General features: G+C 53.0%; 1 protein-coding gene across 1 annotated transcript; it reads left to right on the top strand.

Moving 5' to 3' along the window:
• The first annotated feature begins 17,271 nt into the window (after positions 1-17,271).
• Positions 17,272-18,216, top strand: LOC102463171 (olfactory receptor 51I1-like). The gene has a single exon (XM_006128581.2). The coding sequence runs from the start codon at positions 17,272-17,274 to the stop codon at positions 18,214-18,216; it is 945 nt and encodes a 314-aa protein (XP_006128643.2).
• Positions 18,217-20,505: the final 2,289 nt, after the last annotated feature.

Here is a 20,505-nt window from a genome sequence, read left to right as displayed (position 1 = left end):
TGCTCCGCATGGGGGGAATTCCAGCCCAAAACAGTCACGTTTGGGGGGCTAATAGAAATAGCCAGAGACAGGGCCCTTGAAATGAGCTTGTGACTGGGGGCGGTCGCAGACGAGCCCTCGGGGGGCCTCCTGAGGGGCTGACATGGCTCCTGCCACTCACCTTCCCGCTCTCTGGGGCTCCTCACCGCCCGGTCCTGCTGGGCCAGCTCCCTGGTCTCTCCCAGCCAACGCCCCGACTGAGGTCCCTGCCCCCACCGAGAAGCAGCGGAGACACTGAACCTCTTCAGGTGCAAGGAGAGTGCAGTTTGGGGCCCAGCTTCCAGGGATACCCCTCCCCAGCTGGGATCGGACCCCGGAGAATTAAGTCATTTAGCAGTGGAAGGGGGGATGGGCACACTGGTTGCCCCCATAGGGATCAATTATTTACATTGGTTTAATAGAAAATAAAAATGATTTTCTTAAGCACGAGCAGTAGGATTTAATTAGTGATAAGTGAGAACAGGCCGAGCAAAGTAGGTTACAAACCAAAAATAACAAAATCTCTTGGCTAATTCTCCACTGAAACCTCAGGAGAAACACAGTGACAGGCGGAGTTCAGCTGTCCGACCTCTGGAAACCATCTTCTCCCAGCTCTGTTCCTTCTCTGTAGTTCCTCACTGAGCGATGCTGAACACAACAGTAGGCAGCGGAGCAAGCAAATACACCGACCGCTCCACATCTGGTCACATCAGAGAGGGTGACTCCCAGAGTCACAGATTTGAAAGCCAGAAATCACTCCTGGACCATCACACCTGACTCCCTGTTTGTCAGGGCTGTTCCCTGCTCCGCGACTCCGAGTGCAGAAGGTGAAGGCCTGCAAAGCTTAAAAAGAAAACAAAAAAAACCCACCTTTGCCTCTCCAGGCACTGGTTACAAAAACTTCCCGCGCGTATCACAACACACAGGTTTTCGGCAATCGCTGCCACCATCCAGTGATTTTATCCCTAAAAAAATCAGGGGTGAACACTTGAACCCATCCCCATGGATACCCCGAGTTCTTTTGCCTTAAAAGAACTTGAAAAAAGAAAAGAGGAAAACAAGCTTCAGGCTCTAGTAGCTGACCTCTCAGTCAGAGACCTGCAGATACACAGACAGACCTTCCATGACACAAGAATCAAATCATCATCTTAGAAAAAGGTTTTTTTTTAAATTCGAAAACAAAAGATAAACTTGAGAAAACAAATTTGGTCGCTAGATGTTACAGAGCAACTAAAGCAAGCAAATTAAAACTCGGGCTATGTCTAGGCTGCAGGCTTCTTTCAGGGAGATGTACTTTTTCAAAAGAGAGAGTCCAGACTGAATGGATGCTCTCTCGCATGTAAGCTGTGTTTGCTATGGCCGGAATGCCAGGGCAACTGTGTTTTTTCTCTTTTTCCGAAAGATCTCCCTCTTCCCCGTCCACACACGCCTTTTTCTGAAAGAGATCTTTCACAAAAAGGCTTCCCCTCCTCACAGAATGAGGATTAACAATGTCGGAAAAACCCCTCTGTTCTTTCGATTTTCTTGCAGAAGAATGCGATTGCAGTGTGGATGTTCCTCACGTTTTGTTGGAAAAATGGCTGTTTTTTCTTCAAGACTCTGTAGTGTAGACATAACCACAGAGAAAAGTCTCTGGTCACAATGCTAGATGGTAAATGGGGAGGGGAGGCAGAGATTCACACAGAGCACTTCAAACCAAACTGCAACATTAAAAAAAAATTACCCTGAACACGACTAGATTCACTTTTCACTTTATTTCTAAAGTTCTCTTTGTTCAGTTCACTCTCATGCCCCAAATTCCTTGGAGGCCTGGTAATCCTGCCTGGGTTTACATTATTCTGTCTCTCTCAACGACTGGTTTTTCACTCCCCCCCAAAGATGCAGGCAGGGAACCTAGATCCAATTCACATTTCCACCCTCTATTTGGATTGGTTCTCCTGGTCCACTGGCCAACACCTTTGCTATCTACCTGAGTTTAACCCCTTAGTCACCGGATGCTGCTCAGCACTTTCCCTGTCCATTACTCTGTATAATACAGGCAGGAGGGCTTCTGTGAAATCAGCCTCTGTTTGAAGGGGGCAGCTCCTTATAAAACCCCTCCAATCTTGATGTAAAGATTGTCAAGGGTGGAGAATCCAGGCCAGCGTGTGGCCACTTGTCCCAATGGCGAATCCCACTCCCGGGTAACAATTCGAACCTTGTTTCTGAATTTGTTGGGCTTCCCCTTCCAGCCGTTGAATTTAGTTATTGATTTCCCTGTGGGACTGAGGAGCTCTCTTAGCAAACGTCTGCTCCCCCCGTGGGCACGGAGACGCTGCGCTCACATCACCCCGTCCCCCTCTTAGTGCCACTCAGCCGAGTGAGAGCCTCCAGTCTGTCCCCAGAAGGCCGGTTCCCCAGTCTCTTCTATGGACCCCTCGCCAGTTCACCGGCCTCCTGCCGCTGAGGGCCCCAGAGCTGGACCCAGGACCCCAGCAGTGGTCTCCCCCATGATACGATCTCCCTGCATGTGCTGGACAGTCACCGGTCTTAGGCCAGGACTCACCGCAGCGTGTGTGGCCGCAGCAAATTAAATTCAGCCTCTCCCCGGTAGGAATTGGGCATTGCCGGGCAGAGCGTGGCTGCAGCCCTGTGCTAATCACCAGCCATTAATAATTATGAAAATGCTGAGGACACGAGGATGGAAGAGAGATGAAACCTCTCGCCTGTCCGTGCAATCGGTGGCTGACGCCTGCAGCTCACGGCGATGCCGGAAGAAGTGTCACGTTGTCCCACATCTGCCCGGGCTGGAGCATCTTACCCTTCCTGTTATTTACTTATTCCCACAATATACCATCTAGAGGTCACCACATGAAATGAATAGGCAGCAGGTTGAAAACAAAACACTCAGTGCACAGTCAACCTGTGGAACTCCTTGCCAGAGGATGTTGTAAAGACTAGGACTTTAACAGGGTTCAAAAATTAGCTACATAGGCTAATGGAGGTTAGGTCCATCAATGGCTATTAGCAGGGCTCGTCGATCCGCGGAGCGCCCCGCTCTCCAGCCACACTGTCCAGCGATCTGTGCATGTGCAGATTGTTCTGCGCAGCTCGCCCAAACCCGGGTCTTCTGGGTTGCAGTCTACTCGCCACGGGCAAGTACATTGTATTGTCGAGCCCTGGCTATTAGGCAGGGTGGGTAGGAATGGTGTCCCTAACCCCTCTTTGTCTGGAAATGTGTGACAGGAGAGGGAGCATGTGAGGATTGCTGGATGTGCTCCCTCCCTCTGGGGCACCTGGTACTGGCCACTGTGGGCAGACAGGACACTGGGCTGACCGACCTTTGGTCTGACCCGTCTGGCTGTTCTGTTCCTATATTCCCTGGATCCCCTGGTGCTGCTCCCGGGCGCAGGGGGCAGGCTGCTCAAACCGGACCCTGCTCTAAACCAGGCTGGAAACGCCCGTTAGCGGGAGCTGCTTGTGATTTGCTGCCCCAGGCCAGCAGCTTGTCAGTAACACAGACCCGATCCCCAGGGGCAGACCCTGCCCGGCCCAGAAAGGCGGCGGAGCCAGGCAGGGGCCGTGGGTGAGGCTCTGCCCTTTGCTCCTTGGGGTTCACCGGCTGCCCTGGCGCAGGGAGGGAAATGCCGGAGCTGCGGCTGCCAAGCTGGGAGACTGTCTGGGGCCAGCGTGTGCTCCTCAGTCAGTGGGACACGGCACCCAGACAGCCCCACTGTGTGTCCCTGGGCAGCCTTTCTCCAGCCCCCCCGGGCCGGCTCAGCCCCCGGCAGCCCTGACGCAGGGTTTGGGAGCTGAGACGTCGGCTGCTGCATGAGAATTGCACCTTCCCTCCCAGCACAGAGTAACTACAGAGCGTCCGTCTGTCCCTGCCCGTCTGTCCATGCACCCGCCCTCTCTGCCACCTCCAGCCCTGCCCCCTTGTCTGTGTCCCGGACGTTCATTCACATTCCGTAGCAGAGTCACTGGGGGCTCAGGGTAGGAAATGCTGGTGCCTCTTCCCGGCCCTGCCCTGGGCTTTGTGGCAGGGAAACCAAGACTTGTGCCCCTGGCAGCCCGCTCTGTGCTTCCCCTGCCTTTCCTTCCCCTGCGGGCGCCATCCTCCTCCCCCCAACCTGCCCCCACTCCCAGGGACAGCAGGGGCCATGGGGGGTTCCCCTGGACTGGGTCCATGGTGAGCTCAGGTCCCACTGATGACACGCGAGGGCACCTTCCCCCCCCAAACACTCACCGGGCTCCTGCCCCAGCCGGGGATGAGGAGTCTCTGCCTGGGATCCAGGTGGGGAGCTGCAGGGGCAGGATCCGCACTGGCCGGGGCTCGGAGGCAGGGACATTTATCCTGCCTGCCTGGGAGTCCCAGCGGGGTCGGAGCCAGCAGGGAGCCCTGGGCACAGAGCAGTTTCCAGCTCAGCCGCAGGCAGGGGCAGGCTGGGGTCAGGGGATTTGTGTGTTTACGGGAGTGATGTTCCTGGTGTCTAGGAACGGAAACGCCGCTGGAAATTCCCCCTCCAGCTCCAGCAGAGACGCAGCTGAGTGAAAGGGGCCTGAGCGGCTTGTGGGCAGCGGGGTCTCTGCCTAATTATGTTCGTCTATAGCAGGTGCCACAGAAACGTAATGGAGCATGGTGGTACCGAGAGAAAACAGAGCAATGGGAGAGGAGGCCATATTGGGAGGGGAGTGGATCTAGGCATGAAAGAAAACAGAGGTGCCGAGTTAACATGTGTAGACCCCTTTAATGGCTGCGTCTTGGAGCAGCGAGTCTTGGAACCGGAGCATGGTATCGGGAGAATAAACGCAGGCAAGATGTGAATTAGGGAGTATGACAGAGATCTATACCAGCATGGGTATCCCACACACATACTGTGGTTCACTGTCCCTGTAGTGGCACGTAGCACACTTCGGCTATGTCTAGATGGCAGAGCGTTTTCGGGAAAGCTCTCCTGCGTCCAGGGAACACGTCCGCTTTTTCAGAACCGTTCACTGCCACCACCCCAATGAAAAACCCCTTAAAAACCAGGAAGGCGAAGTTGGGAATTCCTTCCTGTCAGGGACACTCAAACGCTTTTGAGCCGCTCTGGATAGGGCGTGAAAACCCAGCTGTTGCCATCCACTGAAAAGGGAACGTTAGCGGAACATTCCTTGTTCTACTCACATATCTGCAGTTCCAAGACTGTCTCCTTCCCAGGCGTGGATGTCACTGGATTCTCCGAGCCTGGCTCCCTGGCTCTTCACCTGTCGTGCTGGGGGTCTGCTCAGGTCACCCAAGGGGAACAGGAAGGGCCGCTGCTTCCAATTCAAAAGGCCTCACTGTGTCTTCGTGGCCTCCTGCCAGCTCACGTCCCACTTCCTTAGCATTCTGGGGACTGTCTAGGGCTTATGGACGTAAGTCCAAATAGTTAACTGTGGAGAGGAGACTTTAGCTAACCGGATGTCTAGAACACCCAGAATGGAGCTACCCCTCCATTCTCCACATGGGTCAAGCAGTACGCCCCTGCGGACCTCAGTTCAAATCCTTTCCTTTCCAGGTGTTCTCAACTCTCTCTTTGGGGGTATGTCTAGACTACATGGCTCCGTCGACAGAGCCATGGAGATGAGGTTTCTAGACATAGGAAAATGAAGCGGTGATTTAAATAATTGCCGCTTCATTTACATCAAAATGGCTGTCGTGCTGTGCCGATCAGGTGTTTGGTGACACAGCGTGGTACTCTGGAAGCTCCACGGTCGACAAGGGAAGCCCTTGTCGACCACCCCGTTATGTCTTGTGGAATGTGGCTACCGCACTGTGCCGCCAAACAGCTGATTGGCACAGCGTGGCAGCCATTTTTATGTAAATGAAGCCGTGATTATTTAAATTGCCGCTTCATTTTCCTATGTCTGGTAAACTAATCTACATGGCTCCGTCAATGGAGCCATGTTTTCTAGACATACGCTGGGTGATAAGGGAGAGGTGACATGAACTGAAGACCTTGATTGTTTTCCACCTCATCCCCCCCAATCACACACCTTATATAGGTTTTCCATGAAGTGGGAATCCTTGGTTCATGTCACCTCGCCATGGAAAAGTTCAGCCATCCAGAGGTAGGATGGTATTAGATGACCAGGTAATCTGACCCTGTAGCATCTCGGGCTATGTCAAAACTTCAGGCTTCTCTCAAAAGCAGCTTTCCCGGAAGAGATCTTCTGAAAAACTTCTTTTGAAAGAGAGCCCCTGCACAGCAACAGCACATCGAAAACGCGATCTGCTTTTCCGAAATATAGCGTCCTCACCGAATGGACACTCTCTCACATGTAAGTGGTGATTACTAGAGACGGAGTGGCCACCAGGGCACCTATGCATTTTCCTCTTTCCTCTTCTTTCGAAAGAACTCCCTCTTCCCCGTCCACACACGCCTTTGTCCGAAAGAGCGCTTTTGGAAGAAGGCTTCTTCCTCGTAGAAAGAGGTTTACCAATGTCGGAAAAACCCCTTTGTTTTTTCGATTTTCTTTTGGAAGAACACAACTGCCGTGTGGACATAAGTGAAGTTTTTTCAGAAAAATGGCTGTTTTTTCCAAAAAACCCTCTGCTGTGTAGACATCCCCTGTGTCCATGAGTCAGTGTCAGAAGGGGGCATGCACATGGTGGTCCAGCCTTTCCACGGTTCATTGTCCTCAGTGATGGCCAATCATATCTGTCTCGCTTTTCCATTGTTGTACCTGTCACGTTATTGGATTTTGAGGGGAGCAGCCTGCTGCATGCATGGGGGGTGTTCACCCCAAAAGTTGGTACAAAGGGGACCATGTGAGGTGTCAAACAAAAGCTTACTTTCTACTGGTTCCGTACATGCTCTTCATATATCTGTATAATGCCTGTGTGTGGAGTTATGGATATGAACTCTGTATGGAGACTGGAAGTTTCTCTGTATGTGGTTGAGTAATGGGCCAGGAATGTTTGCCTATGGACATGCTAATGAGCAAGTCTCCAGGGAACAATGGATCTCTGAAGGCCAAAGACACACCTGGCCACTGGCCATGGGACTCTAGCCAGCTTTGAAGGAACCAGGAAGGAGGGAAAAATACACCATGTGTCCGACTCCATCTTGGTGCTCAGCTCAGCTCTTCATCCCAGAGGCAGCAGGGATTGAAAAGCTGGGAAGAATTGTGGACCCATTCTGACGTAGGATGTTAACCAAAGACTTTTAAGCCAGAAGTTATAACATCTCTGCTGCAAGCCTGCATCGAGAACTGGGAGATTTGACGCATGTAATGTATGATACCTTAACAACCTTACTCTCATGCTTTTCTTTCTTGTAGTAATAAACCTTTAGATGTTAGATGCTAAAGGACTGGCTCAGCATGATTTGTGGGTAAGGTCCAGAGGGTAAATTGACCTGGGAACTGTGGCTGGTTTCTTGGAACTGGTCAGAACTCATTCGGGTTAGGTAAGTTGGGTTCTAAGACCCCTCACCTGTGTATGAGGCCCGGGGCCATCTGGGGCACGGATATTGCTGGGGTGTCGGAGGGGTTTCGCTCGCGAGGCTTCAGGCAGGCAGCAGAAGCGCTCTGTGGGACTGGTTTGTGGCCTATTTGGGGAGATCTCCAGTCTGGGGGCTGTAAGGAGCCCCGAATTTGAGCAATTCGCACTGAGCGGATGCCCTCAGCTTTGCCCAGACCCGGCCCGGTCTGTCACAGTACCTGAAGTGTTAGAAGTGGGTGTCACCCAAAAGAGCACAGCAAAACTACTGGTACCTGGTCAAAATGCCTCACTTCAGATGTGGAAATGAGGCAGGTGTACAATAGGACAGTCATGGTCAGCAAATCGTAACCTTTCCAATGACACCTCACATGAGTTATCTTCCACAAAGCATGTCTCAGTTCTGTCACGTTCGCATCATGAACCTGTTTCCACAAAGAACCTGGAGGGTCGCGTCACAGCGAGATGGCTGGGCTGCTTCAGGCTTTCCCAGGCGTGCGGCGATTCGCTGCTGTACAGAAACCATCAGGCGAGCAGAATTCTGTGTGCATAAGGCAGAGAGACGGCCGTGCAGAAGAAGTCCATGTCCTGGAAGTCTTACAATGCCGGCAAAAGGCATTAACTCAACAGAAACGCAAAGCTGCTCATGCAGTCCACAATACTCCCAGCTGCCGTCTGCACCAATCACGTGCCCCTTACCGGTGCAACATGGCAGGGCTGACTGTGCTGTTTCTAAACGAGGGTTGCTGGTAACTTAGTCAACAGCGGAGAATATAAAGAACATTGGGGGCAGCAAACTTAGTAAAGGCTCCATGCAAAATCCCGGGTATTCAGGCAATAGAAGACTTGGGCTACCAAGGCTTCCTTGCGTGTAGGGTTCGTTCTGCCGAGTGATCGATCCATGCTCGGCAGGGGGGATACTTTGGATGTAGAATATTAACACTGGAAAGAGGGCAGGATTAGCAGCGTTGTGCAAAGTAGCATCACCCAGCGCTTAGCCCATAAACTCCCGTGTGTGTGAGGAGGCAGCAGCCCCCCGTGGAACGCAGAGATACGCGCTGTGCATCCGAATTACCGTAATTCACAGATTAGCTTCATTATGCCTCTCTGTCCAGCATAAATTGGGAGGCACAAGACCTAACTCCCCTTTGCCCTTGCCCCAGACTGCTGAGAGCTTCACTATTTTTAGTGGTTCATTAAAATGGATCCAAGCAAATCAATAAATGGATCTCAAAGCCTCCTGGAGACCTTGTGTTGGGGGGGGGGTCACAGATGACCCCTCGGGGAGGCCTCCCGGGGCCCTGACACAGACACTGCTGCTCACCTTTCTGCTCTCTGGGGCTCCTCATTGCCTGGTCCGGCTGGGCCAGCTCCCTGGTCTCCCCCAGCCAAGGCCCGAGCTGAGGTCCCTGCCCCCACCGAGAAGCAGCACAGACACGGAACCTCTTCAGGTCCAAGGCGAGTGCAGTTTGGGGCCCAGTTTCCTGGGATGCCCCTCCCCAGCTGGGATCAGAACCCCCGGGGAGTATTTGGGTAAGCCCCCTTTAACAACGACGGGGGAAATGCACACACACTGGTTCCCCCATAAGTAACAACCATTTACACTGGGCTTGATAGAAAATAAAAGTGATTTTATTAGGGACAAGCAGGATTGAAGTGGTGAGAAGTGAGAGCCGGCAGAGCAAAGCAGATTACAAATCAAAAGGAACAAAACCGCTGGGCTAATTCTAACCCTAAAATCCTCAGCACAAACTCACCTGAAAACTTGTCTCTTTTCCAGCCAAGCCTTCCAAAGCAGGGCTCTCCCTCACCCTGGAGTCTTTGGTTCCTTCCTGGGTGTCACAGTGTCCCCTGAGTGCAGGTAGCAATGTCTGTCCATCTGTAAGCATCTTGGTGTTTAGCGCTTATTGCCATGAGGTGGTGTGCCTCAGTTTCCCCTCCCCTACAGCAGGGCAGGTTAGATGTGCCTCTCCAGTTACACCCAGCTCTACACCTGTGCACACTCATGAGCTTTAGAAGCTGCTTGTTCCTGGGCTCCTCTTGTTCCTGCCCCCAGCAGGCCCAAAAATTTCAGCAGGTTACCAGGGGTTTATTGTCCATATCTGTCTTGAATATTTGGAGATATACCAACCACATAGAGCTAGAAGGGACTTTAAGAGGTCATCAAGTCCACCCACCTGCCTGAATAACTGGACCAAGTACCCGCCCTTACAGATTTTCCCCAGAGCAAGGATTGAACTAATAACCCTAATTATAGCAGCCTAATGCTCAAACCACTAAGCTATCCTTCCCCCTTCATGCTAGGCTATAAGGGTGCATCTAGACTGTCAAGATTTTGTGCAAAAGCAGTTGCTTTTGCGCAAAAACTTGCCAGCTGTCTACACTGGCCGCTTGAATTTGCACAAGAGCACTGACTTTGTAAAGTACAAAATCAGTTCTTCTTGCGCAAATACTTTTATGCTCCCACTCGGGAAAAAGCCCTCTTGCGTAAGTGTTCTTGTGCAAGAGGGCCAGTATAGACAGGGAAGGATTTTTCTGCGTAAGAAAGCCCTGATGGTGAAAATGGCCGCCGGAGCTTTCTTGTGCAAAATCACGTCTATACTGGCCACGGATGCTTTTGCGCAAAAGCATCCGTGCCAATCTCGACGCTCTTTTGCGGAAATAGTTTTAACGGAAAAACTTTTCCATTAAAAGTATTTCCGCAAAATCCTTCCAGTCTAGACGCAGCCTAAGAGTTTCAGGGAAAGACATAAGACTAGCAGCCAGCCAATGCGAGGGTAGCATTTCCAAGTCTGGGTCTCCTACTATGCCTTCTCTTTAGACCATTTCTGAGGTACAGTCTTTAAAGCCTCTACAGACCGAGGTTACGTCTATACTGCTTCCCTCTTCCCCAAGACCCTATGCAAATGAAACACAGATTAGCATATTGCCACACTTCATTTGCATACTTAATTAGGAGCCAGTTTTGTGCAAAAAGGAGCCATCTACACAGCGCCTTTTGGTGCAAAATCCCCACCTTGAGCAAGAGCCGTTCTTCCTCACTTTTTCAGAAAGAACTCAGGGCTGGATTACCCAAGAGGCAGGCTAAGCATGTGCTTAGGGCACCAGCAAAGCAGGGGCACCCAAAAAAAGAGATTTTATGGTATTGTTTTTATTTTGAATTACATATGGGAGGGCACCATAATCTTTTCAGTGCTTAGGGCCTCTAAAGGTCTTAATCCGGCCCTGTGTAGACAGCTCCTTTTTGCGCAAAAACCTCTTGCGCAAAACCGGCTCCTAATGACTTATGCAAATGAAGTGTGGCAATATGCTAATCCACGCTTCCTTTGCATAGGGTCTTGCGGAAGAGGGAAGCAGTGTAGACGGAGCCCGAGGGGTGGGACGGTTTCTCTCTCTCCTTGGGGAGGTCTGCCCTATCCCCCACGCCTTGGAGCCTCTGGGAAGGGATGGGTTCCCGACGGCAACAGATCCCCATCCCCCTGCTGAGGCGTCTCTCGCCTCCCCCCTCAGGCGGCCCCTCAGCAGGCTCCCCTGCATCTACAGGCAGCCCGAGCTTTCTGCCCCCCGTCTCACATCAAGGGCCAGTCCGGTGTCTGGCTTTAGTGTGCTCTGACCCAGGGGGGCTCCACTGACCCCACAGTTTCTGCTTCCAGGGGGCGAAAGGCAGAGCCCCCCCCGCAGGGAGCCCAGACTATCCACTCCCCCCGAAGCATGACTGACAGGCGGGCAGCTCGGGATTGTGGACAGCGTCCATCTCCTAGCCCCCCCGTCAAAGATGGACCCATCTTGCCCCCCCTCCTCTGGGCCATCTGCCACCTGTCCAGCTGCAGGCACCCAGCTCCCAGCCATAACAGACCCTCCCTGGGGAAGCCCGGCAGTCTGCCCTGTTTCCTCCTGGGGTAAATCCACCAGGCCCCTGGATTCCTCGGCTCCCACGGTCGCCGTTTGGTCTCCAGCCTCTGCCTGAAGGCTCTGTCCCAAGACTCACACCTCTGTGCCTCCAGGGGTTGGACCAGTCCCTGCTGTTCCCATCCCTGCCCCCCGGGACTTGCCACAGCCTGGACAGACCCACCGACACTGGGCAACACCTCAGGGCCAGGGCTGGCTTCCTCCGTCCATCCCCCTGCCTGCAAACTGTCCCCCTCAGCTGGAGGAGAATGAGAGAGACTCTCTCCTGTCCCCTCCTCAGGCCCTGTGGCATTTCCCTCCCCCTCTGGGATTTCAGCACCAGGGTTCTTGCTGACAATCTTGGGGATGGACTCAGCCCAGGACAAAAAAGTCATTTCCCAGAATAAATGGTGCAAAGTTCTCAGTCAGTACGGCCAGTTCGTGCAGCCTCTTCTCTTGCCCTCTTCTCTGGAGCAAGTTCTCTTCATGCAGGGCACTTGGATGAGCAGACCAACCTAACTCCAAGGCTTTGTCTACACTGCAGGGTTTTTGCGCAAGAAGCTTTTCGTGGACGAGATCTTCCACAAAAACATCTTGCGCAAAAGCACGTCCAGACCTCAAAGCGCATCGCAAAAGCCGTGTGTTTGCACAAGAGAGGGCCCACTCTGCATGGACGCTCTTGTGCAAGAAATGGCCATCAGAGCAGCTGTGCTTTTTCTGATAGACCGTTTTTGCACAAAACCCCGCGGAGTGTCCACACCTCAAGCACGTTTTTGTGCAAGAAAATCTACAGTCAATCGACAGAACAGTGGGCTGTGTGTGGCTTAGGTAACCCTCCTTCTACGAGGAACAGCTCCTTTCTGCACAAGACTTCTCGTGTTTAAGGTGTGTGTGGACGTGCAACAGGGGTTTCTCGCGCACAATGGCTGTGTCTAGACTATACGGCTCCATTGACGGAGCCATGTAGATGAGGGTTATAGGCAAAGGGAAATGAAGCGGCGATTTAAATAATCGCCGCTTCATTTAAATTTAAATGGCGGCCGTGCCGAGCCAACAAACAGCGGATCAGCTGTTTGCCGGCTCAGCGCGCTAGTCTGGACGCTCCGTGGTCGACATCAAAGCCCTTTGTCAATCGCCCCGTTATTCCTCGTGGGATGAGGTTTACCGGGACGGTCGACAAAGGGCTTTGATGTCGGCAGGGGAGCGTCCAGACTAGCGCGCTGAGCCGGCAAACAGCTGATCCGCTGTTTGTTGGCTCAGCACGGCAGCCATTTAAATTTAAACGAAGCCGCTATTATTTAAATCGCCGCTTCATTTCCCTTTGCCCAATAAACAAACCTACATGGCTCCGTCGAGAGCCATGCAGTGTAGACGTACCCCAAGAGCCTATCTGAAAAAGCACAGGTGCAGCGAAGACAAAGCCTTGGGCTCTCTTGTGAGCAGCTTTATCTCAGGCAGCTGGGGCTCCCAGCTCAAGCCTCTTTAGCTCCATTTGCCTGGTGTGTTCTGGCTCCTTGTTTGCTGCTCGGATTCGCTGCAGCTCCCTTTGCTTCTGAACCTCGCTCTCACTCGTCTTCCTGACTCGATTTCCCTGACCCGGAACGAGCAAACAGAAAATAACGAACCAGGAAGCCCTTTGTCAGCCCCCCAAACCCACACTCAGAACCCGCTTGCAATCACCACTAGCACCCAGAGCACCCAGCACAGCGACCCTGCCCCCAGGCCAGACGGGGACGGTGTCTCTAGACACGTCAGCACACACAGATCCAAAGACATTTCCCCTCGCTCCTCATGCTACAGGGCCCCCGTCAGCCGTACTGGGGAGCTGCCCATTCACGTCGCCAGGGGCCTCCCGTTGCCTGGTACAAGGTCTGTATCCGCCATGGTCTCACCCTGCCCTCCCCGTTCCCAGGGGTCAGCGTCCTCCTGTCCTTGGGGGGATGAGCTGGGATCGAGGGGCTGTGGTGCCCCCCCCCGCACTGGGCTGGCCTGAGCGCTCTGGGCCCGGCCCCTCTTGGCCATGGGTGTATCTGCATTATCAGCCCCTGCTTGCCAATCTCTGTGAGCCGGGCCTGCCGCTTCCCACAGACTGACTGTGCCTCAGCTCAGCAAAACCTGGAGCACTTTAGCCCAGGCCAGAGGCCTTGGATACGTGGGTTTATGTTCCAAGCCCCCCCCCCCCCCACTCCCCTACTACACCCGTGCCTCAGTGTCCCCATCTGTCAAATGGGGCTTATGTCCCTGCCCTCCTAGCAGTGCTCTCTGGGCTCCGTGGGGCGAAGGGGCTGTGTAAGGGCTCAGAACTGTAATTCTTCAGGCCCGGCAGCCTGCGCCCTGCAGAAATTCACTTTATTCCCTGGTTAGAAGGTGAAGAAAACGCCGAGCCAGGCAGGGTGAACAGAGCCTGGAATCTGGCCGTGCTTGGCAGGGACCCAGCCGGCAGCGAGGCACCTGGCCCTGGCCCCTGGCAGAGGATGGATCCTGGGCTAGATGGACCCTGGGTCGGACTCACGCTGGCCGGGCCTCTGTTCCTGGGCAGGCTCCAGGCCAGGGGGCAATTAGCTCTTGCTGCTGTACCAGGCGTCTGTGCCTGATTAGCCCCTGGTCACACCTCAGCCTCCGCCTGTGTCCCAGGGGCGGGGGGAGTCCCCGGCGCTGCTGCCAGGATGCTGGATAAATACTCCCGGTGCCTGGCAGGCTGCAGCCTGCGCTCCAGGCAGCCGGGCCCGGGGGCTTGTTCCTTCCACTGAAGATCATTGTCCTGCCCACCCGGTGAGTCGGCTGCGCGGAGAGACGGGGGGTGATTCTCTGACCCCTCTGTGGGGAGACTCCAGGCAGAGACCAGACCCACAAAGCGTCAAACGTTTCCTTTTCTCGTCTGTTCTGGGCAAATTCTGCCCCTCGCTGGTCAGTCGGTTCCAGGCAAGTCCCCTCGGGGCAGAGGAGCCCAAACGCCGGGTGCCCAGCAAAGCCCCGTCACCCCCAGGCAGCAAACAAGGCAGCTGGGGAAGGGGTACGGGGGATTGTTTATGTGAGATTTAAACACCCAGATCTTCTCTGCTCTGTGAGAGTCCACGTCCCTCGGCTCTGTCCTGAGAGGAGGGATATGTCCCAGGGCCGCTGGCCAGGGTTCCTCTGCCCACTGCTGGGGGGGTTGGTGCAGAAGGTGGGTGGCTCTGTGGGCACCGGGCCATGGCAGGAGTGGGGAATCTCATCCAGCTCTCATTGCTCTCCCTGGTGTTCCCTGCTACCCCCCTGCCTGGTGCTTCTGCCTGCTGCCCTGACGGCACCTCCCCTCCCCTCCCCAGGAACATGTTACACCCAGACAGACAGACACTAACACATTCCCCGCCAGCTTCTTCCTTCCCTAATTTCCCCTGCTGTTACAATGTGCCGTGTCTCCCTAATGCGAACAGGGCCGGTGTATCGACCTTGCTCAAGCAGGTTCTCGTGCTGTGCACAGGAGAGCAGCTGGGAGCAGAATCTCTTGCTTCTCTTTCAAGAAGGGAGTGAACAAAACACATTCTAAGAGCCCGGCTCTACCGGCTCGATTCCAAACAACAGCCCATTGAGCTGGGATTGGGCAAGTCAGTGTGAAAAGGCGGGTCTCTTCCCTGTCCCCTTACTCCAGGGGAACTCACAGGTTCATTTTGCCTTCACAGCCTCCTCTGGCAAGGAGTTCCACATGTTGACAACATGCTGTATGAAGAACTTTCTTTTATTAGTTTTAAATCTGCTACCCATTAACTTCATTTGGTGTCCTCTAGTTCTTCTATTATGAGAACTAATAATAACTTTTCTTTATTCACCGTCTCCACACCACTCATGATTTTATATGCCTCTATCATATCCTCCCTTAGTCTCCTCTTTTCTAAACTGAAAAGCCCCAGTTGCTTTAATCTCTCTTCATATGGGACCCGTTCCATCCCCTAATTGTACAGTGGCAGTCTAAAAAGCTAACATATTGGGAATAATTAGGAAAGGAATTGATAATAAGACAAAATACCATATTTACTACGTATAGTTAGTGTGTGCCCACATCTTGAATTCTGTATAGAGGTCTGGTCCCCCCATCTAAGACAAGATATATTGGACATTGGAAAGGTACCTCAAGGGTCACTGAAATGATTAGGGTGTAAGGAACAGCTTCCACATGAAGTGAGATTAACAAGACAAGGACTTTTCAGCTTGGACAAGAAATGACTAAATAATGGGGGGATAAGTTAGAGGTGTGAAAAATCATGAATGGTGTGGAAACATAGAATAAGGAAATCTTATTTACTCCTTCACTAACATAACACAAGAAGCTGGCTCAATTAAATGTGTAAGCAGCAGATCCAAAACAAACAAAGTAGGTAACAAGGGATGGATCATAATGGTTACTGATTCTGTTTATTCTTTCTGAAGTACCTGGCACTGGCCAGTGTTGGCAGATGGGTTACAGGGCTAGAGGGACCTTTGCTCTGACCCAGCCTGGCCATTCGGATGTTTCTATAGAGCAGAAATGTACCTGCCTTCTGCTGCAACCCTCTAGACCCCACTGCTCCTCCAGAGCTGAGATAGAGCCCAGGAGTCCTGCTGGGGTCTCGCTCTCTCCCCAGAGTTAGTAACAAAGTAAGACTAAACATTACCATGTTAAGTTAACCAGTGACCCTTACGTGACGTGCCACCAGGTGTCTGAATATGTGAGTGTTGGAGCTGAGTGGGTCTAATATTGATTGTATTTTCTTTCTTTTATATGGGGATTAGACACAGTGCTCCTGTGTATTTTCTTTCTTTTATTTAGGCATTAGACACGGTGCTCCGGTGTATTTTCTTTCTTTTATATAGGGATTAGACACAGTGCTCCTGTTGGCTCACTGCTAAGTTCTCTGCCAAAAATCCGAGTTTTCCAGTGCGTTAGTAGCCCCTGGATAGCGATGGTGTGTTGGAGGAGAGGACAGATGGGGTTGGTCCCCCCCTTCCTTTTGGTGCTTGGTTTGTGCTGAGCATGCTCAGTAACACTATTGAAGCTTCTCTTCTCAGTTGCCCTTCCCCCCAAGCCCTCACTCTTTTCCCCTCACCCCATCCTGCCATGCCCAGGTCACCGCCCACCCTGCAGAATCTGAAATGGCGGCCTCCTTCTAGGACGCTGGGCATGTGTCACCTGCAGGGCCGCTGGGCTCGCTGTGGCCGGGGTCCCCTGCCCGACACGTTCCGACCCATCGCAGGGCTGGAGGCAGATGCAGAAATGCTGAAGGATTCAGTGGGCAGGAGTCACCTTTTGCACAGGCCAGCCAGACGTGGCCTGCGGTCTCTGGGCCTCTTGCTGCTTTATGGGAAGGGAGGAGGGGAAGCTGCAGTGAGCAAGGGGCGATGCAGAGGGGCGACGTGTCTCCTTCGCAGGCTGCCCAAGAGACATGGGATACGGCCGGACGGGACCAGTATGAGCAGCGACTCTGAGCTCCTGTGTAGAACAAGCCAGAGACCTGCCCTGAATTAATCCCTCGTCCTACTGGGTCAGGGCTTGTGGAAAAGTATCCCACTTGCCCAGGACCAGGAATTCCCAGCTGATCTCGGCTGCTTCATCCAAGGGCTAATTTCCCCTGCTGTTACAATGTGCCGTGTCTCCCTAATGCGAACAGGACCAGTGTCGGGCCGGTGTATCGACCTTGCTCAAGCAGGTTCTCGTGCTGTGCACAGCAGAGCAGCTGGGAGCAGAATCTCTTGCTTCTCTTTCAAGAAGGGAGTGAACAAAACACATTCCAAGAGCCCGGCTCTACCGGCTCGATTCCGAACAACAGCCCATTGAGCTGGGATTGGGCAAGTCAGTGTGAAAAGGCGGGTCTCTTCCCTGTCCCCTTACTCCAGGGGAACTCACAAGTTCATTTTGCATTGACACAGGGGTTGGGAGCTGGCTGGGACAGCGACTGCTCATCATGGCGGGTTTCAATAGCACCAGCTTCCACCCTGCGACGTACCAGCTGACGGGGTTCCCAGGCCAGGAGGCGGCTTACCACTGGATCGCCGTCCCCTTCGTTGTGTTATACGTCACTGCCATGGTGGGGAATTGCCTTGTTCTCTGCATTGTCTGGGCAGACCGGCGTCTCCACCAGCCCATGTATCTGTTCCTTTGCATGTTGGCAGTCAACGACCTCGGGATGTCTCTGTCAACCCTGCCCACCGTGCTCGGCACCTTCTGCTTCCATTTCACAGACATCGCTTTCCACGCCTGCCTGGCCCAGATGTTTTTCATTCACTCCTTTACCTTCGTGGAGTCGGGGATTTTACTGGCCATGGCGTTCGATCGCTTGGTGGCCATCTGTAACCCGCTGCGCTACGCGGCCATCTTGACCAATCCCAGGATCATGGGAATTGGGCTGGCTGCTGTGATTAAAGGTACCAGCACAAATCTCCCTTTCCCCTTCCTGATTAAACGGCTGCCAGTCTGCAAAAGGAACATCCTCTCCCACGCCTACTGCTTGCACTCGGACATGATGAGGTTGGCGTGTGGAGACACCACCGTCAATAACATCTACGGATTGTTTGCCGCTCTCTTCACTTGTGGTTTTGACTCCATGGTCATCATCCTCTCTTACATTAAGATTCTGAAGACGGTTTTAAGCATTGCATCCCACAAGCAGCGCCTCACGGCCCTGAACACCTGCGCTTCCCATATCTGCACCGTCCTACTATTCTACATCCCAATCGTTGCTGTTGCGGTGATGCACAGGTTTGGGAAAAATGTCCCTCATTTTGTGCAAATCCTCATGTCCTATCTCTACCTCTTTGTCACCTCTGTGTTAAACCCTGTCATTTACAGTGTGAAAACAAAGGAGATTCGCAAGGGGATTTTCCGCCTGTTCTCTAGAGACGTGATGTAAACAGGGAGTTGTGTGTGTTATGGTCTCCTCTGACAAGTGGTAAATTGCTCGATGGCAGAGCACCACATCTTTCCAGGAGTTATTTAAAACTGTCCCACAAAAAAACCTTCTCAAACCATTCAAGCTGTGTCTGGTGAGTGTCCTATAATGCAGGGATGAGGAACCTTCAATCCAGCCCACCAAACAATTTCATCCGGCCCTCGGAGGAGTCCAGCGGCCATAAAACTCCTCCGGGGGTCGCTTTAAAAACCTCTCCAGCCGCTCCTGTAGCATTTATATTATTTATTTATTTATTTACATATTTTTACTCGGCCTTTCTATTTAAAATATTCAGGGCGGCTTACAAAAAAAAAACCCGCAATACAAATAGATATAACAATGTGAAATAGGAGACCCCAGAGGGACACAACCAGCTAAAAACATATAGAGAGGAGGAAGACACACATACAAACTCAAACATTAACCACAGCACGAATAAAAAGGGTGGCTTTAGCCTGACGCCCTAACAAGGCTAGCGCTAGCACGGGGGGTACTTCCCGTTCCTCTCCTGCATGTGGATGAGGTGCGCAAGAGATCTGGTGGGAGGGATACGCTCCTCATGCTGGAGCCCTGCGGCTTGAGGCAGCAGCAAAAAAAATAAATATAAAGAAATAACAGCAGCCCAATGTCTGTGACTCTGTAACGCTGAAATGCTGGCTGTTCCCTCTGGGCGGAGCTGTTGCCTGAGTCACGTCCTTCATCTCCCGCCACAGTGCTCCGCTGACCTCTGCACCGCTCAGCCGGGCCACCGTGTCGGAGCAAGTTGCACAAGCGACCGTTTGGGGTCCGTGCCCCCTATGCAGCACGGGGAGAGTGGAGCTTAAATGGCCAGTTGGGCTCTGAGGTCCCCTGAGTGAAAGGCGGGACGGGGAGGAGAAGAGATAGAGAGAGTCAGAGAGAGAGGCAGGAGGCGGAGGAGAGCTGAGAGAGAGACGGGGAGGCAGTAGGAGGAGGAGAGAGAGGCAGGAGGCTCAGGCGAGAAAACCGACATGGAGGAGAGACCTGAAAATCCCGTCTTATGCTGGGCTAATTGGCTAGTAAATAAATAACAGGCTGGAGAAGGCTGGAGCTGCTTCCCAACCTCTGGCAAAACTCCTTTTGCTGATAAGGAGGCCTGCGGGCCCAGAGGATAGGGGGGGGGGGCTCAGTTCCCAGAGTGGGAGGGAAGGGAAGCCCTTCCCTGCATGGGGTGCCTTTAAGGAGGAAGGGGTGGCCACAGCTGGGCAAGCCCCAGAACTCCTTCCCTTTCCAGCAGGGGTGGGGAACCTTTTTTGAGTCGGGGGCCACTGACACGGAGAGAAATGAGTCGGGGGGCGCACACAAGTGAGGAGCAAAAACCCAACGAACCAAACACCAACTCCTCAGTGGCAGGGTCGCTGTGTGGAACTGTGTGAGGATGCGGGGGGAGGGGTTGGTTTTTGCTTCTCACATTGCTCACAATTGGAGTCTTGTGTCCAGTTCTGGGCACCGCATTGCAAGAAAGATGTGGAGTCATCAGAGAGGGTCCAGAGAAGAGCAACAAGAATGATGAAAGGTCTAGAGAACACGAGCTAGGAGGGAAGGCTGAAGGAATTGGACTGGTTTGGTTTGGAAAGGAGACGACTGAGAGGGGACACGAGAGCGGTTTTCAGACATCCAAAAGGGGGTCACAAGGAGGAGGGAGAAAAATCGTTCTCCTTGGCCTCTGAGCACAGGACGACACGTGCAGCAAGGGAGGTTTAGGTTGGACATTAGGACAAACTTCCTACCTGTCAGGGTGGCTAAACACTGGAATAAATTGCCCAGGGAGGTTGTGGAATCTCCATCATTGGTTAGACAGACATCTATCAGGGACTCTAGACGGTGCTTGGTCCTGCCGTGAGGGCAGGGGACTGGACTCGATGACCCCTAGAGGTCCCTTCCAGTCCTAGTATTCTGTGATTCAGTGATTTTGTGTGGCCCCTGACTAACACCTCTGTGGGTTAGTGACTCCCCGACCCAACAAAACCCCCCGCCGCTCCCCCCGCTGTAATAGGTTCTGTCGGCGTTGATAGCTTTCCATTGGTCTCCGATGTGAAAGGAAATCAAAGTCTATCAGTCAATCGGGAAGTAAGCAATCCTGGGGCAGCCGTGGCTTCGCTCTAGAGCCAGTTCCAGAAGGGGCTGACATTGCTGGTGCCCCTAACCAGACACCAAGAACTCCTGCTTCTGTTCCCCTGTGCTCCTTTTCTGGATTTCTGAGGGGAGCAAGGCCCATAGGTCTGGGCCTAT

Source organism: Pelodiscus sinensis, chromosome 1 (genome assembly GCF_049634645.1).
Source record: "Pelodiscus sinensis isolate JC-2024 chromosome 1, ASM4963464v1, whole genome shotgun sequence".
In the NCBI taxonomy this organism is placed as follows: Eukaryota; Metazoa; Chordata; order Testudines; family Trionychidae; genus Pelodiscus; species Pelodiscus sinensis.
The sequence above is the reverse complement of the archived record's forward strand: the minus strand, read 5'-3'. Positions and strand labels throughout refer to the sequence as shown.

Coding starts and splice junctions, on each gene's coding strand:
- LOC102463171 (XM_006128581.2), top strand. CDS start 17,272: ATGGCGGGTTTCAATAGCACCAGCTTCCACCCTGCGACGTACCAGCTG.